The following is a 27,830-nucleotide window of genomic DNA, read 5'->3' as shown; positions in this document are numbered from 1 at the left end:
GTGACAAATCTTCCTCATAGAAGAATTCTAAGTAATAAACATAAACTCTCCCCTCTCCAGGAGGTGGAGTTTAATCTCTCCCTCCTACTTGAGTGTGGGCTGGATTTATGGCCTTCCTTCCAAGGAATAAAGTATGGAAAGAGAAAAAAATTATAACTTTAGTGTGAAAAAAGCTGGTGACCATTTCTGTAAATTGCATTAACTATCATCATAGTTAATGTTCACCATAAATCAGTGGGTTTTTTTCAACGTCCTAACTTCCAACACTAAAAACCACCTTTCTGGTTGCCACAAGAATTCCATTCTTAATCCTTAGTAAAGTCAGGTGCTTAGCTATTCTGCTTTAGCCTCATACTTTTCTTGGTTATTTTGGTCTATAGCGCTCAGTCACTGCCTGGCTCTTCTCCACTGGCCCATCTGGGAATGTCATGCTTGATCAAATAAGTGACAGAGGCCCTCTCTAATCAGTTTACTTACATAGAGCCCAATGTTATCTTTACCAGTTTATATAATCCTGCATATACATATCCTCACAGTGAATAACTTGTGTCTGTAAAAAACACAATGTACTAAAGGAATATCAAATATTACTTACTTTCCTTTAGGAATATCAGAGTTATTTAGTAAATTAATATACAAAATAATAAAGTTATATATGAATTTATAAAAGTAATTTAAAATAAATTTATAATTACATTATTTACGTTTAAACAGAATCCAAAAGTATTGTAGTAACAGTATTCAACAACCACAAACACACACATAGATATACCCTCAGGGATATTTTTGTGTTCACCTCTGTCACCCCTGGGTCTTGGAAGTATTGATTAAAATAGCATGTAAAAGGTAAATTTACAGATGCTGAGAGTAGTTAAACTGATCTACCTAATAAAAAGCTCAAAAAGGAAACAGAAGAGTCAGAATTTGCTGGGATTTTAACTAAAAAGAACATGTAGCAGGCTGGCACTCTGAGGAAGCCTGAAAACAACAATTTGGAGCAGCTCCTATATGAATGGGACTAGCAGGAGATAGGTGAGAGGGAAGTTTCAGGACATTTTCCAGTGTCTCATACTGTTTTCTTCCCTCCTTACCATCACTATTGAGACTTCGACACATAATTTAATCACTTTCCAAACTTTTGTCAATGTAACACATGTATAATAGTCAAATTAAATGCTGCCTAAAGATTTGTAATGTTCCCAAATACACTCCCCAATACTACTTCCTAGAGGCAATCACTTTAGCTCTTCTAGCTATTTCTTCCAGTAGTTATGTCCATATTTCTATATATGTCTTGCTATTTCTCATCAATTTCAGATATTATCTACAAACTACCATTTATTATCATCATAATAGCTAACTTTAACGTATATAATTCTAAGTGCATTTTATATATTATTCATTTACTATGCACCACAAACAAGTAATGAAGTATATTTTTTATTATGTCCATTTCACTAATGACAAAACTGCAGCACAGAGATGTTAATTATCTTGCCCAGGGTTACAGAGTTTACAGAGCTGTTAAGGATTTAAACTCCTGAGCCTTACTCTTAACTACAGCATTCTATAACTACAGCCTCTCGTAATAAATGAAAATTTAGCTTTCTTACAACACTCCTCACCCTTACATCTTCTAATATTTTTAGTTAAATCAATAAACAGTATTTACATCATTAATGCCTACATATACGTTGTTCACAAAAGGCCAAGCAATTTAACACGTTTCTTTCTTGTAAAGTTTTTTGTTATTCTTGAGATAACTGTTTTGTTTTTATCCTTAAGTAATTTTCTATATGCATATACCTACTCTTTGAAATGCTCCATCATATCACCTCCATTTCATCCACTCCGTCAAGTCTTCTTTTCTCAAAGCCCTCTCCTAGAGCCTATCCAAATGGTTTTCAATCATTTTTTAGGGGAAGTCATCAAATTGGCCTATTCTTTTATTGAAAACGGTATGCTGAGATTAAGCACAAAGCAGCCAAGTATGACTGACTTAGATTAAGATTGTAAAGTTCCTTGGAACTTTAAGGAAAAACAATATGGATGTACTTTACGTACATAAAATACATTTATAGCGCACACAATTATGGATGAATCATCTAAACTGTGAATTAACTATGAAGGAAGGAAGGAAGGGAAGGAGGGAGAGAAGGAGGAGAAAGTGGGGGAGGGGGTGTGGAGGACAAGAGAGGAATGAAGAAAAAAAGGAACAAATAAGAGATATGAAAACATTAAAACTGCCACAAATCTATGAAAACACCTACATTTTAAAAGCCATCTTATGTCTGGAACCATACAACAATGAAAAGGCCCCATACCATGTATATGGCAAAATGAAAACAGCACTCATCATCAAAAGTCAAGTTTTAGCCACAACTGTTAGGGCCAGTAAGCTATCATTTTATGTAAATTTGAGCTGCACCGTGTTGTAAGTTTAAACGCAGTAAAATAATGCTAGTGATTAAAGTGTCACAATCCTGACAAAAGCAAGTTGTTAACACTGAAAAAAAAAAAGGTTGCCCAACAAATGAAATATTTAATAATTTGCAATAAAAGAATAATTGCTTCATCATTTAGAAAAGGAAAGTGACAGATTAATATCCTTTAATGTCTTTGTTAAAGTCTTCAAGTGGTATACACCTCAGAAATTTAAGAAAAAAATCATTCCTCCTTCAAAAGCCTGGAAGAGTTTTAACTTCAGTTTACACTAAAACCATTTTTGTACCATGCATCAACTAGTTTGGTATTGATGATAATTTCTGGTTTTCTATGATCTCCTTCCCTCCTCTCTTCACTACTGCAGTTAATCAAGAGTTACTAACATACATACACACTAGCACATGCATAATTCTCACCAACATATGAAATTATTAACTAAAAAGTCTTTCTATACAACACGTACACATATTTTTTATATATTTATTTTTATATATACATGTAAAATATACATATTTGTTCTATTCACTTAAAGAAGTAAAAAATTTATTTTACGCATTGATTTTATAACACTAAAATGCTGAGCATTACCTCTGCCCTAACAAGAAAAGACATCAAAGGATACAAGCTATGACCAAAATTTAAAAAGCAATAATTTCTTAGCTCTCTACTCACAAAATTTATTTTTTTCCTCTATACAAAATTGTTGGAGTTTTAAATTTCTATGTATTCAATATTCATTATACAATTCAGTAATGTACTTATTATGAAATAACACCATTTTAGGAAATAACACATTTTTGTCTGTCTATAAAGCATATGATACTATACTATCATATAATATATAAAAGAAACTATTTTTTCCCAAAGAGATAGCATTTATCATCAATTTATTTTCAAAAATGCTGAAGAGCTGAAAGGGATGAGTATGTTCATCTGTATGCTTCCTCTTGTATCCAATATTCTATCTGAAATTGTGTATTTTATAACATCTTACCTCTGCTGGATGCTGAATTATGTACAAGTGGGTAGAGATGTGTAGAGGATGCACTGGTAGAAACGGACACAAACACACTTTCTGAGGTCGGCTAAAGGGCAGAAAAAAAATGAAAACCTGTATGTTTAAAATAAAATTATATACCAATAACCTAAAATTCAAACATAATCTCACTTCATTATATAGATTTGCTAAAGCTGCATTCTTTTAAAATGATACCAAGAATGAATTTAATCAATCATATTTTCAATATGAGAATTTGAAAAAAGACTCAAGTAAATTTTTTACCATCCATATAGATCAAAGTACCTCAAAAAATCTTGCCTTAATTATCTTCAATGGAAGAATACTCATAAGTCACCACCATGGTCTTTGTATTCATGAAGAAACACTTCTAATAATTTGCATTCCAAATCAAGAACAGATCTCATGTCAAAGAGAAACCTGGCAATTGATCTAAATCATCTGAAGTTGGAGGGAACAAAATGATGATAAAATATTAGAATATAATTACCACCTAGAAGAGAGTTCTAATCAAACTTAGCCATCAGTCAACATGGAGAGCTTACCAATTGTGAGAAGAAACCCAAACGGGCCACCAAAGTATTTTTAGCTAGAATTATATCCACAGAATGCCAGTCTATCCATTTGTTTTCCGTTTTGTTATTGTTTACTTTGTTGTTTTTGTTTTACTTACTTTTTAGTGCTTTACTATTGTTTCAAAAATACTTATTACAAAATTCAGATGGAATAAAAGGGTATACTTCCCATCTCAGTCCTCCAGCCTGGTGCATTCTCTTCCCTAAGGACAACCAGTGATTAGTTTCTTGTGACCTTCCAAAGGTACTGAAGGAATATACATGGATAGTTTACCATTATATCCTATATTTAATATGTATGTTTATAATATGAAATTCAACAAACGGCCAGATACAGTATATGATGGTAGTAAATTTTCACAATGGATCACTATTATAGGCAGATGTTACATGCCATTACAATAGTATGCAAGTGAATGTTATATTAAAGGCAATTCCCAACAGCATACTTACTACCAGAAAACTGATCGCTATCAACTGTTTCCTCAATTTTACTTATGTTGAGTTATAGCCTAAGGTAAGAAATATTTATATTAATAAAACACAGTGTGAGTAAATTGGTTCAATTATATCTACCACCTCATTCTGCAAGAAACTGTCAAACCTTTGCTCCTGCTGAAGAAATCCTCTAGATAATATCTTACGGAGAGGTAGAAATGTATTGTACAACATGACCCCACTTGCCCTCTCCACCACTGAACCCAGAGTGGATGATTAACCAAAGGAAAATCAATATACTTGCTTTCCAGTGATGTCTGAAATGATTCCGTGTGACTACTCAGTCCTACAATGGGTTCCTTCTCAGGAATGTGAGCAGATTTATAGGAATGGAGAGTCTTTCAGTGGTCCCAAGAAGACCACTTAAACATAAGTAAACACAGGAGCAGTGACTGATGCAACTACGTATACTGACAAACAGATCAAGGGCTGAAATTAGAAAGGATTTCCCATTCAATAGGAGGAGGAAGAGAATGAGATACATTAGAATTCTAAAAGTTTAAGTTTCTGATTTTTTTTATAAAGATTTTTTTGATGTGGACCATTTTTTTAAAGTCTTTATTGAATTTGTTACAACACTGCTTCTGCTTTATGTTCTGGCTCCTTGGCCCCGAGGCATGTGGGATCTTAGCTCCCCAACCAGGGATTGAACCCACAACCCCTGCATTGGAAGGCAAAATCTCAACCACTGGACTGTCAGGGAAGTCCCTAAGTTTCTGATATTTTTATATGACTGCAATGCATGATCAGATGTCAGTAAAATTCTTTTATAAAATGTAATTTAAGATCAGATGAAGCCATTTTTAAAAAATCAGAATTTAACTGGATATCAACTTACATATTTATAAGTTATATGATTCTAAGAATATGAAAGAATGCAAAAATGTCATATGTCTTATGCAGGAAGCATCTACATATCAGCAGCAAAATCCAACAAGTAAACAAGCTGAGTGAAAGCTGTAGATTTCTGTGGGTAGCAGAAAACCAGGTAAAATAAACACTTAAAATAACATCTTTAGCTCATGACATATATAGTAATTATAAGAGTCTTTAGTATGACAGTTAGGATAGTGCAAAGAACTGCTTTAGCTATTGATAGCTCTGGGTTTCATGTCTGACCAAAACCTCTGTTCATGGGGGAAAAAAAAGTTACCTGGGATAGTAATTTCTTTACTGGAAGGACATGTTTGATTTTTAGGAAGATTTAGAATTAAATAGTTTGGAGAGTTCTGCTTCCAGGATAACAGGGAAAGTTGCTTCAGAGACCCACTCTCCAGTGAAACAAGCAAAACTGACAAATACTGTTTTATAAAACAACAATTTAAAGTCTCTGGAGGGACTTCCCTGGTGGACAAGTGGTAAAGAAGCCGCCTTCCAATGCAGGGGACGTGGGTTCAATCCCTGGTCAGGGAACTAAGATCCCACATGCCACGGGGCAACTAAGCCCGCACGCCACAACTACTGAGCTTGTGCGCCTCAACTAGAGGGCCTGTGTGCCAAAAACCACAGAGCCCAAGCACTCTGGAACCCACGTGCCACAACTAGAGAAGAGAAAACCTACACGCCACAACAAGAGAGAAGCCCATGCACCACAACAAGAGAGAAACCCGCACGCCACAACAAAGAGCCCGCACGCCACAAACAAAAGATTCCACGTGCCTCAACGAAGTTCCCACGTGCTGCAAATAAGATCCAGCACAGCCAAAACTAAATAAAATAAACAAATAAATAATAAATAAATCTTTTTTTTTAAACTTAAAAAACAAAGTCTCTGGAAATTGTCCTAAGGGCATATTCAAATGAAGAAACATTATTCAAGAAAATCTATGAAAACTTGGTATTGGGATAGTTTGTGGCATTTGAGCCATAACCCATTTACTACCTTGCCCCAGTTTAGGTTGACAGAAACTCCACTCCAGGTAAGTGTGGCCAAGAGAACAGAGCTTCCTCTCAGCTTTCAATCAAGACTTACCATATGTCACAGAGAAAGGTAGACCATCAACATTTCTCATCCTTCCAACTCCAAATTGAAGAAAATAAATTCCCGGTGAGTGTGGCCAACAGAGCAGTCTCCCTTCCTCCACACAGCCTCCACTTAAAAAACAGAAGCTTTACCACAGTGCAGTAGGCTGAAAATGCTGGGACCCCAAGTGTTCTCACCCCAGTTCACTTGTAGGACAGTTCTACACCAGAAGCAGCAAGTCAGAGGCTACTGACTAGCCCTGTGCCCAGAACAGTGACTCAGAGAATCCACCTTGGAGGAGAGGCAGACTATAAGAAAAGAGAGCTGTGAAGCTCTCCCCAAAGTAACTGACTTTATTTGAAATGGAGTGTGAGAAGTTCAAGCCTAAGGGTGCTCTCAAAAACAATAACTCTGGGCTTCCCTGGTGGCGCAGTGGTTGAGAGTCCGCCTGCCGATGCAGGGGACACGGGTTCGTGCCCCGGTCTGGGAAAATCCCACGTGCCGCGGAGCGGCTGGGCCAGTGAGCCATGGCCGCTGAGCCTGTGCGTCCGGAGCCTGTGCTCTGCCATGGGAGAGGCCACAACAGTGAGAGGCCCGCGTACTGCAAAAAAAAAAAAAAAAAAAACAAACAAAAAAAAAAAAACAATAACTCTTCTTAATTAAGAGCAACAGCTAAATCATAGGCCAGCTAGTTCATCAGAAAGAACCATGGAAAGAGGCAGCTAGGAAGAACACACATGCAGTCAGAAAAAAACTCAGAGTGGCCTCAAAAACTACCCCTCTCCAAATTTAACTGGATCAGACTGCTGAGCAATTTATTCTCCAGGGCACTGTATCGAAATGATAAAATGATCAACTGATAATTAGTGGAGCCTAATGGACAGGATGCAATACCAAAAGAAGAAGGCAGCTTAAAAGAAAGATGTTGTAAAGAGATACTCAAAGATAATCTGCTAAAATCATTGTAATACTGGTGGTGTTTGCACAACTTTTCTAATATAACAGAAAACCTCTAAATTATACACTTTAGTAGGATAAATGCCATGGTCTGTGAATCGTATCTTAATAAAGCTGGTTTTTTAAAAATATAAAAATGCAATGAAAAAAGAATGTTCAACCTAATTAGTAAGAAAGAGGCGTTTTACCACTATTTGACATCATGTTATGTTAAGGTGGGTTTCCTTCTCTACAATGTAAGCTACCTAAGAGCAAGGACTTGACCTACTTTTTTCACTTTTATATCCCAGCACCTTGCATAGCAAGCTATCAATAAATACTGTTGAATACATGAGGGAATACCTTTGCATTCCCTCTTACCTCGACCTTGAAATTCCTTTCTCCTCCTACACAATTTCTTATCCTATCCTTTCATTTTCTTACATATCAAATACTGATCTCTCCTTCACTTCCTCTCTAGTACTGAAGCAATTAGTTTGTATTATAAATGAAATTCAGAGTCTCAGATCTTCCTTTGACATTTTTGTTGTTTTGTTTCCTTTTGGCCCCAACGTCCAGCTTGCAGGATCTTAGTCCCCCCAACCAGGGATCAAACCTGGGCCCTGGCAGTGAAAGCTCCAAGTCCTAACCACTGGACCACTAGGGAATTCCCTCAGATCTTCCTTTGTTATCATTTGTGATCTTTCTGGTAAGCAATACCATATAGGGGGGAAAATATTTACTGAAGAAAATATTTACTTAAAAAAAAAAAACAGCTAAGCACCTTACGTACAAACACTGTTAACTGTCATTTAAGCTAAACCTAATTGTTTTGGTTTATGCTTTAACATGCTCATAAAATATCATTACCCATGTATTTTAAAGCATGTCCCCTTTATTAACTCCCTTATTAATTAATTAAGAATTCTGCTTATTTGTTATTAACAGCAATTTTTCTCAAATTTTCCTACTCCACAATTGTCTGCATGTACTATGCTGGTGACTAGCTATCCAAATATTAAACCATCTCTTACCAAACTAGTGAATAAGTGCAGAGAAATTGCTCTCCTCAATTTAAAATCTTTTTCCAAAAGAATAAAATACCTAGGAATAAACTTAACTAAGGAGGTGAAAGATCTGTATATTGAAAACTACAAGACATTAATGAAAGGAAATGCAGAACACACAAATAAATGGAAAGATATTCTGTACTCGTGGATTGGAAAAATTAACATTTTTTAAATGTCCATACTACCCAAAGCAATCTACAGATTCAATGCAAACCCTATCAAAATTCCAATGACATTTTTCACAGGAATACGACAAAAATTCCTTAAATTTGTACGGAACCATTAAACCAAACAGCCAAAGCAATCTTGAGAAGGACAAATAAAGCTAGAGGCATCGTGCACCTTGATTTCAAACTATACTAACAAAGCCCTAGTATTTAAACAGTATTATAGGGCTTCCCTGGTGGCGCAGTGGTTGAGAGTCCGCCTGCCGATGCAGGGGACACGGGTTCGTGCCCCGGTCTGGGAAGATCCCACATGCCGCGGAGCGGCTGGGCCCGTGAGCCATGGCCACTGAGCCTGTGCTCTGGAGCCTGTGCTCCGCAAGGGGAGCGGCCACAACAGTGAGAGGCCCGCCTACCGCAAAAAAAAAAAAAAAAAAAAACAGTATTATACTGACATAAAAACAAACATAGATCAACAGGACAGAACACAGAGCCTAGAAATATACCCATGCATGTATGGTCAATTAATTAACAACGAAGGAGCCAAGAATATACAATGGGGAAAGGACAGTCTCTTCTAAATGGTGTTAGGAAACTTGGACATACAGGTGAATGAAAATGGACGACTACCTTATACCATACACAAAAAATCAATTCAAAATGGTTTAAAGACTTGAGTGTAAGGCTGGAAACCATAAAACTCCCAGAAGAAAATATAGGCAGTAAGCTCCTTGACTTAGGTCTTGGTAATGATTTTTTAAATCTAATACCAAAAGCAAAAGCAAAAGCAGAAATAAACAAGTGGGACTACATCAAACTAAAAAGCTTCTGCACAGAAACAGAAACTATCAACAAAATGAAATGACAACCAACAGACTGAGAGAAAATATTTGAAAATCATATATCTCATAAGGGGATATAAAGAACTCATACAACTCAAGAGTAAAAAAAACCAAACAATCCAATTGAAAAATGGGCATAAAATCTGAACAGACATTTTTCTAAAGAAGATATACAGATGGCCAACAGGTACATGAAAAGATGCTCTACATCGTTAATCATCAGGGAAATGCAAACCAAAACCACAATGAGATATCACCTCACATCTGTTAGAATGGCTACTGTCAAGGAGAATAGCAATAAATGCTGGAGAAGGTGTGGAGATAAGGGAACCCTCCTACACTGTTGGTGCAAATATAAATTGGTGCAGCCACTATGGAAAACAGTATGGAGATTCCTTTAAAAATTAAAAATAGAACCACTATATGATCCAGCAATTCCCCTTCTGGATATTTATCTAAAGAAAATGAAAACACTAAATCAAAAAGATATCTGCATTACCATGTTCAGTGCAGAATTATTTATAATAGCCAAGATATGGAAACAGACAAAGTGTCCATCAGTAGGTGAATGGATAAAGAAATTGTGATATATATGCAATGGACTATTATTCAGCCATAAAAAAAGAATGAAATCTTGCCATTTGTGACAACATACATGGACCTCCAGGGCATTATGCTAAGTGAAATAAGTCAGACAGGGAAAGATTAATACCATATGATCTCTCTTATATATGGAATCTTTAAAAAAACATAACAAAACAAAAAAACCTAAGCTCATAGATACAGAGAAAAGATTGGTGGCTGCCAGAGGCAGGAGATGGAAGGGGGAGAAATGGATGAACTGTTTTTGTATTTTTTAGTTTAAAAAAATTGAACAAAAAAGTAAGTAAAATTTTTAAATAAAAATAAAATCTTTTTCCAAAGAACAAAAAATCTCCCTACATTCAAACTTAATTCTTGAAGGTTTAAATATTTCAAGTCAATAATGGATTAAATAATTTGTAAATTCAACAAAATTTTATTCAAATATTTACTGTACATCTAACTATGTACCAGACATTAGGCACTTGGGACAATAAAAGAGAGAAAGATTACTGCCCTCATTGAATGTGTATGTTTTCACTGTAACAGAAAAAAATTTTTTAAAGTTCCTTGCTCCCTATGAACTATTATGGATGACAGGACAAAAACAGATCAGATAACTACACATCGAACCTTATTATTTATTATTTATCATTATTTATAAATAATGAACATTCATCTTAAAATAAAAATCAAACTACTTCTAGAATTTATATAGATCTAAGGAAGAAAAATTAATATCTGAATAAATATCAACAGGTAAATTGGGTATAGGTTTAGGGAATAACTATTAAGATATATCACTGACAATATCATTGTCTTGCTATATGATCCTGACTGTGTCAGAGGTTTTCAATTTCCTTCTTCATAGAACTAGTAATAAGATATCAAGAAAGTTCTGGTGAATAACTACTGAATCACAGGCAAATGTAATAAAAATGTAATCATTTATGACCATTTTTCAACTAACTTATAACAGAATGACCAAAGTAAGAGCTGAGATTTTTCCCTCTTCTACACTTACAACACATTGAAAATGTATTATAAATACTGTTTTCTATCACTGGGGTTTATCTTCTTTAAAATCTATACAACCAATTAATGTTAATTATATTCTTAACATATAAATGGAATTTTCAAATAATTTCCCTGAACAAATTTTATGAAATAAGCTTTTTCTTCTTTTCTCAATAAGGTTGTAGAAATAAATACGTAGGCTTCCTGTCAGACTAGGACTGACTGTCTTCTGAAGTGAATGCTGTAAAACAGGGGTAATCTGTCACTCTGGGTATGCTATCTTTGACAGCCTGCAGGGAAATAAAATTATATCTGACATATGACTAGAGATGCTAAAACCTACAAAAACATCTTCCAGAAGTTTAATTAATATTTGAAAGTTTAATTTATTTCTAACATAATATTCACTGAAAGCTATTTTTTTCATAGTATTAATAAGGCATACTTAAAAGATTAGTGAATACGGGAGTTCCCTGGTGGTGCAGTAGATAAGAACCCGCCTGCCAATGCAGGAGACATGGGTTTGATCCCTGGTCGGGGAAGATCCCACATGCCGTGGAGCAACTAAGCCCGTGCGCCACAACTACTGAGTCTGTGCTCTAGAGCCCACATGCCACAACTACTGAGCCCACGTGCTGCAACTGCTGAAGCCCACGCGTCTAGAGCCCGTGCTCCACAATAAAAGAAGCCACCGCAAAGATAAGCCCACACAATGCAACAAAGAGTAGCCCCCACTTGCCACAACTAGAGAAAGCCTGCGCGCAGCAATGAAGACCCAACATAGCCAAAAATAAATAAAATTAAATCTTAAAAAAAAAAGATCAGTGAATAGATTTACAAGAAGCACTATCTTAAAAAGAATTTCTTTTAGCCACTAAACAAAAGCAAATGTAGAACCCAGAAACATAACGCACCTCAAGTTTTCCAACACTCAACAAAAAATTTTTAGTCCCATAGAGTGAAAAAGCAAAGAACAAAGAGTTTCATTACTTTTCAATAGATCAGTTGAATAGATACACTGCATTACACATAAAAATGGCAACAACTTTCTAATTTTAAAAGACTTTGAAAAACGAAATGCCACAGTGCCCTCTACTGTCACTTTAAAGAAACTTAAATAATCTGTAAAATAAACTCTAAGTTTTACATTTTTGAAACTATATTCAATATAATCAATGAAAGAAGCAGCAGCTTTTCGTTATTAATATAATAATAAAATTTCATCTCATAAAGAGAAGCAATCTCAACCATGTCTGATTGCTTCAAGTGTAAAAGAAATGATATTCTCATAACCCCTTAAATCTGTTTTTAATCACTACATTATTTTATTTTATAAATGCCTTCAGGAGTAGAGGAACAATAGACTTAGAAAAAAAATCACTGTTATAGGAGAGGAAGTAACTCTCTAAAGACAATAAATATCTTTAGATGAGACATATTGACCTAGGCATGCTTAGAAGAGTGGTGTCCAAAGTGAGTTAAGTAAAATATCCCAGTGGGGTGCAAAAAGATAGTATCAATATTATCACTTCTATTTATAATTAAACAACTAATATTTAGTACACAGAATAACAGTCCCTCTGTGGGATGGTATATCACATGGTAATGTGTCAGGATATGCAGTATCCTAATAGAAAAGGAGGAGTTTCATAACATGAAGTGTTAACAACAGCACCCACAAAGAAACTATATATACCCACAAAGAGTCCATACTGAAGAAATTCTAATTACATAATCACAAATAAACAACAAGTATATGGCAGAGCTGTTCCTTTCTTACTGCTACTTCAAACTCTTCATTAGACTTAATAAATCTAATCAGATGACAATAACTTTAAAAAGTATAAATTATAAAGATTATTCGAACTCTGAAATCACATCTTACTATCAGTAAGTTACTATCATAAACCTTACTGTAAGTATATATTATGACTCAAAAATACTAAATAATAAGACTAGGACTCCATCACAATTAGCAAAACATTTTTAAATAGTTTATTTCACCATTATCTCTTCCCTTCTATTTTTTTTATGGTTTAAGAGGCAAGTCATACATTAGTATATGATAAATGTATATTATCATAGATAAATATGTATACCTATTAGAATTACATCCTAAATATTTTAACCAACTGTGGTATGTATTCAAAATAATTTAGAGATCACTGGCCTAGAGATAAGCTTGTTCCTACTACAAGATCTTTAACTAAGAAAAATTTTAGTAAGTGTTATTATATTAAAGAAGCCTTCAGAGGAGCCAGATGCTTGGAAAACAAAAGCCTTGTGTCCAGAGAGATGACTATATACAGCATCTATATAAAGCCCCTACTAGAGCTGCAATGACAAAGTGACAGATCAACTGAGAATCTTGTCATAAAGTAATCATCTATAGTCAGTTATCCTATTATTTACTTTGTCTTCTTATATAGAAATAAAACAAATATAAAAAATAAACATCTTTCTTAATAGCAAGTTAAGTAAATCACTCTTTGCTCTACAAACTCTTATTTTATACTTTCATAATTTGTCTTAAATATTTATTACACAGACATATTTTCCCTCACATTCAATTCACTATGAATTCTAGAGGAAACAATTTCTTAATTATTTTTCTATGACCCAAGCTGTGCCTTTACTGGATAATGAATTAATAATGATTGAATGAACAAAGACTACCCATATGATTCATCAAATTAAGCCTCCAGGTCGATGTGCAGCAGAACTCTATGCTCCTTAGCCATTGGCCAACTAAGGGAACAGCATGAATGGCCATCCTGAAAAGCAAGGAGTCAGAGGTTAAATTGTCCCAAGGACCAGCTATACCTCAGTAGAGATATTTTACAAAGAATAGCATAGAATGAAGGGACCATGTTACTAGAAAACATTTTCATTTTCTTTATTCTTTATTCTCCTTTCCCTTGCCTAAAAGCTGTCTATATTTTAAAATGCAGATTTGGAATACCTGATTTATTAAGGAAATATTCCTCCTAAATTTATATAAAGGTCCATTTCTTCAAAAGAGCAAAAGAGAATTGAGAATTTTCTTTGATATAAGGGAGAAAAGTATATAAGGTTTAAGATAGGGTTACTTTACTACATAAGAGAACACAAGAATGCTATGAATAAGCCACCAATTTTGGTGTCCCTAAAAAAAGTATTTTTCATCAATGGAATATTTATTTGTAGCTGGAAAGTGAGTATTTTAAAAGCCCTAGAATTATAAAATCTCCATCATGAGGCAATTTAATTATGGTGACCTGCAACATTAACACATGCAAAGTTATTTACTTGCCCTTAATCTCTGAATCTAGAAAAACTACCTCAATAAAAGGTAGTATACCTCAATAAAAATATAAAAAAGAATCCATGTTTTGCTGGAGCAATGGTAATTGCTGCATTTTTTCAGTGATTTCTTTCTTTGAGGGTTTGCATTAAAGATTCAATTTCAAGTACATTAAGGGTGATATATATGCTCTGTTAACTACTCAGATAACTGTGTACCTTCAATTTTGTGGAAATTGGAACTCCTGTGCATTGCTGATGGGAATGTAAAATGGTTGCAGCTGCTATGGAAAACTGTTTGGCAATTCCTCAAAAAGTTAAACACAGAACTACCATATGACCCAGCAATTCCACTCCTAGGTATATATCCAAAAGAATTAAAAGCAGGAACTAGAATAAATATTTGTATACCAATGTTCATGGCAACACTATTCACAATACCCAAAAAGTGGAAACAAACCAAGTGTCCATCAACAAAAGAATGGATAACAGATAAATTAAGATGGCATATATATACAATTCAGCCATAAAAATGAAATTTTGATATATGCTTTAACATGGATGGACCTTGAAAGCATTATTCTTAGTGAAATGTCAGACAGAGAACAAATATTGTATGATTATACAAAGTATCTAGAATAGGTAAATTCATAGAAACAGAAAGGAGAATAGAGATTACCAGGGGCTGGGGGGAGGAGGGGATGAGAAGATATTATTTAATGGGTACAGAGTTTATACTGGGGATGATGAAAATTTTCTGGGTATAGATAGTAGTGATAGTTACACAACATTATGAATGTATTTAATGCCACTGAATTGTACACTTATAAATGGTTCAAATGATAAATGTTATATACATATTAACCTGATTTTTTTAATTGACCTGCCAAGTAACAGATTTACATAAACAAGTAGATCATACACATCTCTTTTTTTTTAAGACTTTTTTTTTTACAGCTGTTTTAGATTCACAGCAAAATTGACGGGAAACTACAGAGATTTTCTATATACCCCCTGCCCAAACACATGCATAGCCCCCCCATTATCAATATCTCCCATCAGAGTGGTACATTTGTTACAAATGATGAACCTACACTGACAGTCTGCATAGACTTTTAAAATAATTTTTAACTCTCTATTGAGTCTCTGTTGAGTCACGGTCATTAAATTTTTTTCCTTTAATTCTTTGAACCTATTATAAGAGTTGCTTTGAAGTATTTTTCTACTATATCCAAAATCTGGATCCACTCAAAGACAGTTTCTATTTGCTGTTGTTTTCCCTGTATGTGAGTCACACTTTCCTGTTTCTTTGCATGTCTAGTAAGCTTTGGTCAAAAACTAGATGTTATGTCTAGTAAGCTTTGGTCAAAAATTAGACGTTTTAGACAATATAGTGTAGAAACTCTGGATTCTATTTAATTTTTCTGGATGCTGTTCTTTGGAAACTTGCCTGGACTTAACCTGCAGACTCCCTCCTCTTGTAGTGTGCAGTCACTGGTATGTCTGTTCAGTTTTTTTTTCTTTTTTTAATTCTTATTTTTATTTATTCCTAGGGGTCACACCTGTGAGATCAGACACATTTCTATCAGGTCAATCTCTCTAACTCTTTGCAAGGTCAGGAGAATCATTCCATACTTTTCCATTTTTTTCCTTGATTAATCCTGGAACACTTCTACTTACTTCACTTCACTGCTCCCTTTTTCCCCACAACTTTTCCACTAGGCTTCCAGTAGACAAAAAACAAGAAACAAGCAAACTAAAAACTCAGCAGAGGAAAAAAAAAAATCTTAAAAATCAATAATACCTTCAAATTTGCCTTTCTAACTGAAATGTGAAGAGCCACCAAGAGAAATGAGAAGCTGACCATAGGCAGGTAAAGGATTCAGGAGGTAAAAGGTGGACCTTAAAAAAGACAATAATTAAAATTGCCCATCCCAAAATAATTAAAAATAGCCATGGACAAAGGAAAAATAAAAGAATCTATGGATTAGAAGAAGGCAAAGGAACACCTCACTGGAAGTATGTATTATATGCAATAGGAAAACAAAGAAAGTCATACTGTTCATTTCAGTATAATTCATTATTACATGATGCAGTAATGAAAATATGAAAGGTAAAGCAGCTCTGCCTCTACTACTCACCTGACCCTAAGAATACATAAAAGAGAATAACTATTTAAATCACAAAGTTGTCTTATATAGTAAATAAAAACACACATGTAAGAAAGCACTTTGTAACCTGTGAAATCTTTTAAAATAATGCCAAATTTATTTAGATACAGAGAACAAACAGGTTGTTGCCAGAGGGGAGGTGGGTGAGAGGATAAGTGAAAAAGGTGAGGGAAATACAAGATGTACATACTGCCAGATACAAAATAAATGTTACCTGTATGAAATGTACAGTGTGAGGAATACAGTCGATAATTATATAATATCTTTGTATGATGACAATGGTAACTAGACTTACCGTGGTGATCATTTTCTAATGCAGAGAAGTATCGAATCATTATGTTGTACACCAAGAACTAACATAGTGCTGAAGCACAATTATACTTCAAGAAACAAACAGACTTCAAGAAAAAGATGATTTGTAGTTACCAGAGGCGAGGAGTGGTGAGAGCGCGAGAACTGGATGAAGGTGGTCAAAAGGTACAAACTTCTAGTTGTAAGATAAATAAGTATCAGGGATATAATGTACAACATAATATAATTAACACTGCTATACATTATAAATGAAAGTTGTTAATCAAGTAAATCTTGGGACTTCCCTGGTAGTCTAGTGGTTAGGATCTGGCACTTTCACTGCTGTGGCCCAGGTTCAATCCCCGGTCGGGGAACTGAGATCCCACAAGCCACACAGAGTGGCCTAAATAAATAAATAAATAAAGTAAATCCTAAGAGTTCTCATCACAAGGAAAAATTTTTTTCTTTTTCTTTTATTTTTTATCTACATAAGATGATAGATGTTCAACAAACTTAATCATTTCATGGTGCATGTAAGTCAAATCATTATATTGTACATCTTATACAGTGCTGTATGCCAATTATATCTCAATAAAACTGGAAGAAAAAAATAAAATACATTACATATTTTAAAAAATAAATGAAAAAGACAAATTTTAGACTAGACTATTAAGGAATATATTCTCTCACTACATAAGCACTAACAGAGCTATGAATTATTAATTTGGGGCAAATGTAAACATACTTAAAAATTAATGTGATTTGATATTCTTTGAAGAAAACTTCTATCTATCAGAGGGTAATAATAATGTTCTTATTTTTCTTGGGGAAAATAAATCAAACATTTAGAAAGCTCTAAAATGGTTTCTTAAAATTGGTCACTCCTCTTTGGAGACTTAATTAAGAAAAAAATTCCCTCTTGAGATATATCATCTTTGCTCAACTTTGAACATATGATTAGCTTGCACAGTAATTTGTAACTCAGTTAGCTTCCCACATATCTTAGGAACGAACTAGTTCAAAGAATAAACATATTTTCTATATTAACAAGAAAGAACAAATTAACTTAGTTAATGCACAAAGAATTAAATTTGCAGACTATCAAAATTTTTACCCTAAAAATTACCGTCAATAATCCAGTTTATTTTAAATTTACCAAAACAGTTGGTTTTCTAATCCTAAGTGTTGATACCAATTCAACAATCTTAATTATTGTAAACTAATTGCTTTGGGAATTACCATTTTTCACTTCTACCTACAAAACCTGGAGACTGATTTACCCTCCTGCTCAGGCTGACCAGCCCAAAATGACGTACATGAGACCCAGATCAAAAAGCAAATGCCTATGAGAGGCAGGCAGTTAATCATAGTTGAATTAAGCAGGAATGACTGGGAGCAATGACGACCTGGACAGATCACACCTGATCTAAAGGCACAACCAATACTCCACTCAGCCAACTATTTTGCTCAGGAAGTTGGCCCCCAAGCTGCTAGATCTTCCCATTCTCACAGAAAACAGAAATCTGGATTTTGATACAAAACATCTTCATTTTTAACTATTAGCAACTGGTAATTTAAAACTGGTAAAAATATAGTTTTAAACAAAACATCTGTGGGGCTGCCAGTTTGTGGCTCCTGTATTCTTCTTAAACACCTGCAACCTTCCCTGCTTCGCTTTCTCATTATTTTATCCCCATCACCTTCTTCTCCAGAATAACCAAGCCTAAAGAATACGGAAAAGGTTAAGATATGGAATAAAGAAGCTAGACGTTGTTAAAGGGTACAAAGTTGGAACTACAAGGGGAACAAATGCTGGAGATCTAATGCACAGCATTGTGATATAGTCAACAATACTGTCTAATATACTTCAAAGTTGCTAAGAGGCTACATCTTAAATCTTCTCAGCACAAAAAAAGAAATGATAATTAGGTGACAACAGCTAACCACTACCAGTGATAACCATAATGCAATATATAGATGTATCAAATCAATAGGATGTACACCTTAAACTTATATAAAATTATACAACAAATATATCTTAATTTTTATTTTAAAAAAAAAGGAGCTAAAGAATACCAAAGCTCAGGAATCTTGTTACTAAGCTTGAAGTAAACATACTTCAGCTTAAAAAGTATGAAAATCAGAGCTACTCCTGCAGCCTTAGTGGCTGCACTTCAACTAGTGACTACATCCACTCAGCAAACAAAATCATAAGGCTTCTTCAGCAAGCGTGGAGCACAGAGCAAAGCCAAGCATTTGCAAGAGCTTCGAAGCCAAGTGGACTGGAGCTGGAGAACCAACTCTGCTACTTGATTGTTACCTCTACCTTCTTATCATTTAAAAGCTAATGATATCATCATTTCTAGAATGCTGTTATGAGAAATAAATAAAATATTATACATAAAGCACCTAGGCTTGGTGAATAACCTGCAGATGACCAGTGCTTAATAAACGGGTGCTAAATATATTGATGTGGCTTATTATAATCCTTACAACTTTGTACTTTTGTAAGAAGAAAGCACTGGAGAGAGAAAAATTTCTGTCTCAGGGCCTATCTGTGTCAGTTTGCGTACATGTTCTCCCTGCTGACTTCCTCCCTCAGACAAATTTAAAAATACTCTGTATTTAGACATTATTCCATTATTCTTATGATCAGTGAATTTCAAGTGGTTTCTGGTTTCTAACTCTTGTCCTCAGGCAGGAATATAAACAGAAGATATAAAAAAATAATTAAGGGCTTCCCTGGTGGCGCAGTGGTTGAGAGTCCGCCTGCCGATGCAGGGGACCTGGGTTCATGCCCCGGTCCGGGAGGATCCCACATGCCGTGGAGTGGCTGGGCCCGTGAGCCATGGCCGCTGAGCCTGCGCATCCGGAGCCTGTGCTCCACAACGGGAGAGGCCACAACAGTGAGAGGCCCGCGTACCGCAAAAAAAAAAAAAAATTTCAGTGGCTGTTTTGTTGGGTTCTAGTGCTTTAGGCTCAAAATCCCTAACAGTTTATTTGGCCCTTCCCAGTGCAATCACCATTAATCTCTGCAGCCTCGTCTCTCCTTCCTTTCTGCCACGCTCTCCAAATACACTGTACTCTATACAATGTACTCCTGTATGTGCTGTTCCTTCTAACAGGGGCACACTTTTTATAAATTCTGTATCTTGCAATAACAAATTAGTTTGGGATCTTTTAAAGAATATTTCATTAATGTTTAAGATATGTTGTATTTCTAACGAGCAAGATTCTGCTGAGAAGTTAAATTGAGCTTGCACTTCCTGAACAAAACCAATCTCTAGAACTCCTTAGGCTGTGACAATTATAGTAATGTGTTTAGAGAAATGAATAGTGTTTTAAATAAATGGCCAAATAATTGTGGCTTACTGATCACTCAAATCTAAGAATGCATTTTAATTTTAAAAACTATTATAAGCATAAATGTAAAGAAGTTCACTCAGGGAACTAGTTAAAACCCTAACCGCCTAATGAAATAAAATATAAAGAGCTATAAATATTATATTGATAACACCTAAATATTCTCCATAATTCTAGAAATGTACTCTAACCAATTAAAACAAACAAAATGCATAGCATGCCAAGGGAAAGAGTCTTTAAAAGGTAGAAAATTTCACTAGAAAAAACAAAGTGCAGAAATCTCAGAATGAATTATAATTCTAAAGGATTAACTAAATGAAACTGAAAACAAGCTAAAACCCAGGAAGTCATTTTTATTTTTTAAACAGTAGATCAGGTTAGAGGGTAGAGAGGGATGAAAAGGCAGAGCCAACAGGATTTTTAGGGCAGTGAAAACACTCTGTATGCTATCAATACTATAATAGTAGATATATGTTATTACAAATTTGTCCAAACTCAAAATACGTACAACACCAAGGGTGAACCCTAATGTAAACCATGCACTTTAAGTGATAATAATGTGTCAGTGGAGTCCATCAATTGTAACAAATGTACCACTCTGGTAGGGGATGTTGATAACCGGGAAGCTATGTATGTGTAGGGGCAGAGAGTATATGGGAAATCTCTGTACCTTCCTCTCAATTTTGCTGTCAATCTAAAAGTGCTCTAGGCACAGGGAGATCAGCTCGGTGCTTTGTGACCGCCTGGAGGGGTGGGATGGGGAGGGTGGGAGGGAGGGAGATGCATGAGGGAAGGGATGTGGGAACAGATGTATATGTATGACTGATTCACTTTGTTATAAAGCAGAAACTAATTAAAAAAAATAAAATAAAATAAAATAAAAGTGCTCTAGGGATTCCCTAGTGGCGCAGTGGTTCAGAATCTGCCTGCCAATGCAGGGGACACGGGTTCGAGCCCCGGTCCAGGAAGATCCCACATGCCGCGGAGCAACTAAGGCCGTGTGCCACAACTACTGAACCTGCGCTCTAGAGCCCGCGAGCCACAACTACTGAAACCCGTGCACCTAGAGCCCATGCTCCGCAACAAGAGAAGCCACCGCAATGAGAAGCCTGCACACCACAACTAGAGAAAGTAGGGCACAGCAACAAAGACCCAATGCAGCCAAAAATAAATAAATAAAATAAATAAAATTTTTTTAATAAATAAAATAAAAGTGCTCTAAAAAATAAAGTCTATTAATGGGGCAGAGAGGAGGAGATCAGAAAAATTATAAATTTTTGCTAGCCATAGAAGACTAATTTTTAAACTATTATAACTAGCAGTTCTGAGTAGACTAAAAACTACATGATAAAGCTAGCATAATTTAGCTCTGGATTTGTATTTGAAACACTTTTCTTTCCACCTCCTAGTGAGACCCCTTCGAAGCATTTTTTTTTTTTTTTGGCTGTGTTGAGTCTTCGTTGCTGTGCGCAGGCTTTCTCTAGTTGCGGCGAGCGGGGGCTACTCTTCGTTGCAGTGCACAGGCTTCTCATTGCGGTGGCTTCTCTTGTTGCGGAGCATGGGCTCTAGGCGCGTGGGCTTCAGTAGCTGTGGCTCGCGGGCACTAGAGTGCAGGCTCAGTAGTTGTGGGGCACGGACTTAGTTGCTCCGCAGCATGTGGGATCTTCCTGGACCGGGGCTCGAACCCGTGTCCCCTGCATTGGCAGGCAGATTCTCAACCACTGCGCCACCAGGGAAGCCCCGAAGTATTCTTAAGTGCTATCTTCTAACAACTTTAGACAACTTATTTAAATTAATTGTATTCACACACCCCTTCTGTTCCAACACACAGTCTCTTTTAGACACAAATTATTCACCCTCGTCAAAGGTCTACTGAGTATCTACTGCATATAGTACATTCAGAAAATATAAAAAGATCCTTACACTCAAGATCCTTCCTCTGAGGTCTTACAATTCAGCTCTGGGAAAAGGTCAAAATGGCCCTGGTAAGAGACTCCAAGTATGCAAATGCTAAAGACAATCAACCAGCCTGTCCTTCTGTTCCCCTTCTTGGAACACTTCTCTCTTGGTTGAATCCTTATCTTTCAAGTCTCAATATAAAGGCTATCTCTTCACAAATCTTTCCTGACACCATCCTGCTATTTTCTATGGCAGCATCCCACTTCTTTCTTTCATTGTTCTTTTTTTTTTTCCAATCTGTAATTACATATTTAGTTGCTTGTTTACTGGTTTATCATCTGTATCCAATAACAAACTGAACACTCTATGTGGACAAATACTCCACGGTATTACCAGTAATTAGCGAAGCACTCAGTACTCAATGTTTAAATGAATGCGTACATCTGGTGCTCAGGAGAAAGGTCTGAGCTAGAGAGACTGGAGTAGAGGTGATAACTTAGCCATGAAAACTGGTAAGATCACCTGTGAGAAGTGTATGGAGTTAGAAGAGAACCTAGAACCAAGACCTTGAGGTAGCCCAACATTTAGAGTTTTAATAGAACAGGCAAAGAAGACTAGGATACAGAAGTCAGATAAATCAAAGTGAAACCAAAGAGAGAATGTTTCAAGGAGTGAGTATTTCAAATGCAGAATTCTGCCAAGAGGTCCAGTAAGAAGTGAACAGAAAAGGATCCATTAGATTTCACCTCATTAAGGTTAATGGTGACTTTAGTGAGAGCCATTTCAGAGCACGTAGGATCTGAGGACAAATTACAGAGTGATTCCCAGGTGAGGAAGTAGAGACACTATCTAATTGTTAAAAGTGTGAAGGACAACAGAGAGGTAGTAACCAAGAGAAAGGATCCTGAACATCCAGGAGGTAAATATAATAGTATATCTGTATAGCATGAGATTCAAATAAGCAGGGAAAGCAATCCTCACAACCCTGAAAGTACACCAGCATAATTCAATCGGTCAAATAATGTTAATTGTTGGTGTTGCTAGTTTAATAAATTGTCTCCCCATTAGACTTTAAGTGACCCAGTGAGCACAGAGATAACGTATGTTTTATCCATGCCTAGGTTTCTAGGAACCTAGAACAGTGCCTGCCACACAGTAGGTGCTCAATAAATATTTCTAAGTGAATTCATAATTCTGAATACAATGTCAACTACTGTAATAGCCACCTTGATTGTCTCCTCTGATCCTTTTTTTTTTTCACTGTGAGATGACTATGTCACATAAGCATAAACGTGTTTTTACAAGTATTACTGTCATTACGCCTTACTTCCCCTACCAGACGCTCAAGCTTCTTGACAGCGGAACTTCTGTCTGCTCATCCCATGACCCGCTCAGTGTCTTGCAGGAAGAAGTAAGGCTAAATAATCCTGAACCTGGAGAAATGGCTTCTTAGGAAAGAGCTGTGACAGGTATTTCACAGTGATTCCAAGGTCAACCAGTGGACCCTGCCGCCCCAAGCGCGGAGAGGCCAGAACCAGCGCTCCCCCCGGACTGGAGCCACAGCAGCCGCCTCCCCGGCAGAGGGCGCAGCAGCCACCGCGACACACATCCCCCTCCAAGTCGGCCGCCGGCCTCAGTCCCCGTCCCCGCCCGGCGGTCACCTGCAGCGGCTGCACTCGGGCCTCCGCTCAGCCGGCTCCACTGGCAGTTCCCACAGTCCGTCCGCACTAGCCCCGTCCGCCTCCGCGTCCAAGGCAGTCGCCGCCGGCGCTGAGCCGCCCTCCCGCCGCTCCTCCTCGTCCGGCTTCCGAGACCTAGAGGCCCGGGGTAGCCGCGCGACGGGGTCCCTGGGTGTTCGCGCCTCTTTCTGCAGCTCCATGACAGGCGCTCAGGTCCGACCGTCACATTGAAGCCCCGCTGCCGCCAGTCGGCGCCACAAGCTGAAGAAACCAGCCTCCGCCGCCCGGCGCCACGCACGCACGCACGCACGCCACGTACGGGGGGCGGGTCTCCGAAGCCCAGGCTGGAGAGCCCGCCCCGCAGCGGACAAGGAATGAACCCATTGGTCTGTGCCCTGTGGGCCAGTTCACCTAGAACCCGGAAGGGAAGTGTGGATTGTCCTGGGGAGCAGGTGAGGTTAGGAAAGCTTCTCGGGGAGAAGTAAAGGAATCTCCTCTGATAACACCTCAGGTGGCAAACCTGAATGTACTTCCCTTGTTTTCACCCCTTTAAAAGTGAAAATATAGTGGAATTCTGCGTTTTCTGCCTTAGGATGGCAGTTTAAGAATTAGCTGGGTGACCGCACGCAGCAACAAAGACCAAATGCAGCCAAAAATTAATTAATTAGTTAATTAATTAATGTAAAAATTTTAAAAATAAAAAATTTTAAATTTAAAAAAGAATTAGCTGGGTGAGTGCGCACAGCAGTCTCAGCATCTGATGTACTTGATCAGCTTGTGTACTTGTTTCAGGCCTATAAAGGAGGTTGTACCGATTGAAAGTTGAATTCACGGCTGGTCTACTTCAGCGGCTTTCTTGCTCTAGAAGGGCAGGGACCTGTGTCCTGTGTCTTGTACTTGGTATTTCTACTCGTCATGAAGCATACTATTTTACGCTAGACACTAAACATTTGTTTAAATACGGGGGGGGGGTTGTTTTTTGTTTTTGTTTTTGTTTTTTGTTTTTTCGGTACGCGGGCCTCTCACTGTTGTGGCCTCTCCCGTTGCGGAGCACAGGCTCCGGACGCACAGGCTCAGCGGCCATGGCTCACAGGCCCAGCCGCTCTGCGGCATATGGGATCTTCCCGGACCGGGGCACGAACCCCTGTCCCCCACATCGGCAGGCGGACTCTCAACCACTGCGCCACCAGGGAAGCCCTAAATGCGGTTTTTAAATTGTCCGAGGCCCCTAAGATCAAAGGCAGTAAGAGAGCTGAGATTTCATGTATGAGGGGAAAAATAAGCCACAGAAAGATAACTACCTTGCCCAAGTTTTTACAGCTCTGGAAAACAGCAATATAGCCCGCAGTTTTTTAAAAGCCAGAATGAACTTTACGTTAGAATGAAAGTGGCACTACTTCTTGCCCTATATCGGTGCTGATTCTTTTCATTTATTAATACTTTGTTACTTCTACCAACCTTCATCATTTTAAACAAAAAAATTAAGTTTTCACCAGTCATGAGCTAAGTTTTTCAGTCATAATTATCTTGATTCTAGAGCTATGAAAGATTAAATATAAAACAAAGTAGATTTATCACTAACAGTAATGGAGCAGTATTGTATTTCTTAAAATAAAGTGTTTATCTCACTATTAAGTTTTTAGTCATCTTAAAATCAAGCCTGTAGGGCTACTCTGGTGGCGCAGTGGTTGAGAGTCCGCCTGCCGATGTGGGGGACAGGGGTTTGTGCCCTGGTCCGGGAAGATCCCACATGCCGCGGAGCGGCTGTGCCCGTGAGCCGTGGCCACTGAGCCTGCGCGTCCGGAGCCTGTGCTCCGCAACGGGAGAGGCCACAACAGTGAGAAGCCCGCGTACCGCAAAAAAAAAAAAAAAAAATCAAGCCTGTATATAGAAAACAGGGCTATTGTTTTCAACTTTCCCGCATTCTTTTCCCCTGGAAATGGCACCTGTCATTTATTTTGGAGTACTCTAAGGGATGATAGAAAAAGGCTGGAAAACCTGCCTGGTGATGGATGTAGCATGGGAGAAAAAACTGGAACTTAATGCCAACTGGAGTTGGGAGATAATGAAATCCCAGAGACTACAGAAAAGGAGGTGAATCAGAAAATAAAGAAATATGGGTGCAGATTTAGGTTGGAGAACCAGTTCTTTAACTACCAAAATTAAATTCTCCTGTGACAACCCTTAAACTCTCGCCTCCAATCTCAAGATGTGGAATGTTCTCTTAAGTCATTTAAGGTCACTCCAGACGCCCAACTATGAGTTATGTGAGGGCAGGTGAGTCCTAAGAAGCCTATTTATATTTGGCTTTCTCTTTTAATACCCCACATGAGATCACTGGCTCTACCCATCAAAGTATTCAAAATCCAACCATTTATCTCTCCTACTACTTCTGCCCTGATTCGAGCCCCTGTCATCTCTTGCCTAGACTATTGCCATAAGCACATAAGTGGTCCCCTGCTCCATCCTTGCTTCTCTGTAGTCCATTCTCCCAGAGGTTGACCAGAGTCAAAGAAAACTCCCATGCGGGAGGGATATAGCCAGAGCCGGGAGAAAAGAGAGTCATTTTCCCCTCTGGAAAGCAAGAGTCCAGGTTTATGAACCCTGACCTTGAGAAGCCTGAGGAAATGTATCACCCATCCAGCGAGCTGCTACTTTATGTTACCAGCCTGGGACAAACCCTGGTATCAAAATAAAGACCATCAGTGACCAAACCTCTGAGAAATACCAAGACACTAGGAAGGCAAGCAAAAATTCCTTTAAGGGATACAACCAACTTACCAGTGCATCAATATTGCAAAATAATCTACTGAGATGTTAATTTATATTTTATTTATCTCCCAACTCCTAGTAATCAGACCATTATGATTCTTTGCTTCAAGGGAGTTTGAGAGGTAAAAACAGATCAGAGATGACCTCAGTATCAGGCCTGATGTCTGTGCACATGTATGTTAGGGGTGAGATGGATGTGTCCTTGGGATAAAAGCAAAAACTGTTAGACTATTAGAGGGAAGATTTCCCCTAATTGAGAAAGGGACAAAGGGTAACCAAAACCCCACTCCTAACCCCCCAGTGCTCCCAGGTAATGATGGAACATCCAGATTGGAGGAATGAGGGGATGACTTCCTGGATGCCTAGAGGAGATGAACCCTAGATCCCAGGTTTCCCCCGCCTTGTGAAGATTCTGCTGCTGCCACCAGACTACATGGGACCAAGAAGGCAGGGACTATGGCATCTCATTGGTAGCAAATGACAACAGTGATAGCAGAAGGTCCAAGGGAGCCTCCCTGATATTTTGGCTCATAGTAAGATCCTTGGAACCTTGTGTGTCACCGGTACAGGAAAGGGCCTCAGTAACGTCTGGGATTGAATACCCTGCAGCCCAACAGAATAAGGATTCAGTATTGGATAAACTTTGATTTAAATGAAGTAAAGACAAAACATTCCTTGCTGTATTACTTTTCTATTGCTGCTGTAACAAATTACCACAAATTTAGTGGCTTAAAATCATATATATTTAGTATCTTATAGTTCTGTATGTCAGAAATCTAACAAGATCTCATAGAGGTAAAATCTAGGTGGTGGCAGGCTGCATTCCTTTGGAGGCTCTAAGGCAGAATCCATTTCCTTGCTTATCCTTCAGGTTGTTGGCAGATTTCAGTTCTTAGTGGTTAGCGTTTTCTTGCTGGCTATCAGCTGAGGGCTGTTCCCAGCTCCTAGAGGTCACACATGTTCTTTGACTTATGGAGGAGGCAAATTGTTATATTTACTAAACTTCTTAAAGTTTGCTGGGGCCCACAGCAGGCCACCCCGAAATGTGCCTCAATGGCATATTGATTATTTTGAATTAAAGTTACTTAAGAAACAGCCAACACAAGAGGGACACTCTGACCTTCCTGTCTCCCTGAAAGCAGGAAATCAGTGTTTCATGTGAAAGGTGCACCCCTGCATCTGGAGGTAGAAGGACGCCCTTGTCGCCAAAGATAAGGAATTCCAGCCTAGAAGCCTGTGTAAACAAACATTGTTACTTCTTTA

General features: G+C 37.4%; 1 protein-coding gene across 2 annotated transcripts in view; it reads right to left on the bottom strand.

Moving 5' to 3' along the window:
• DTWD2 (DTW domain containing 2) overlaps positions 1-23,995 on the bottom strand; it is a gene marked incomplete at both ends in the record, with an annotated part of 101,550 nt that extends 77,555 nt beyond the window's left edge. For both annotated transcript variants that reach the window (XM_079703011.1, XM_079703012.1), the window contains 2 exons: positions 3,440-3,530; positions 23,778-23,995. In XM_079703011.1, coding sequence (XP_079559137.1) covers positions 3,440-3,530; positions 23,778-23,995 — 309 coding nt within the window. The remainder of the gene's footprint in view (positions 1-3,439; positions 3,531-23,777) is intronic.
• Positions 23,996-27,830: the final 3,835 nt, after the last annotated feature.

This window comes from Hyperoodon ampullatus (assembly GCF_949752795.1).
Source record: "Hyperoodon ampullatus genome assembly, chromosome: 4".
Lineage (NCBI taxonomy): Eukaryota > Metazoa > Chordata > Mammalia > Artiodactyla > Ziphiidae > Hyperoodon > Hyperoodon ampullatus.
This window is presented reverse-complemented; position numbering and strand designations above follow the sequence as displayed.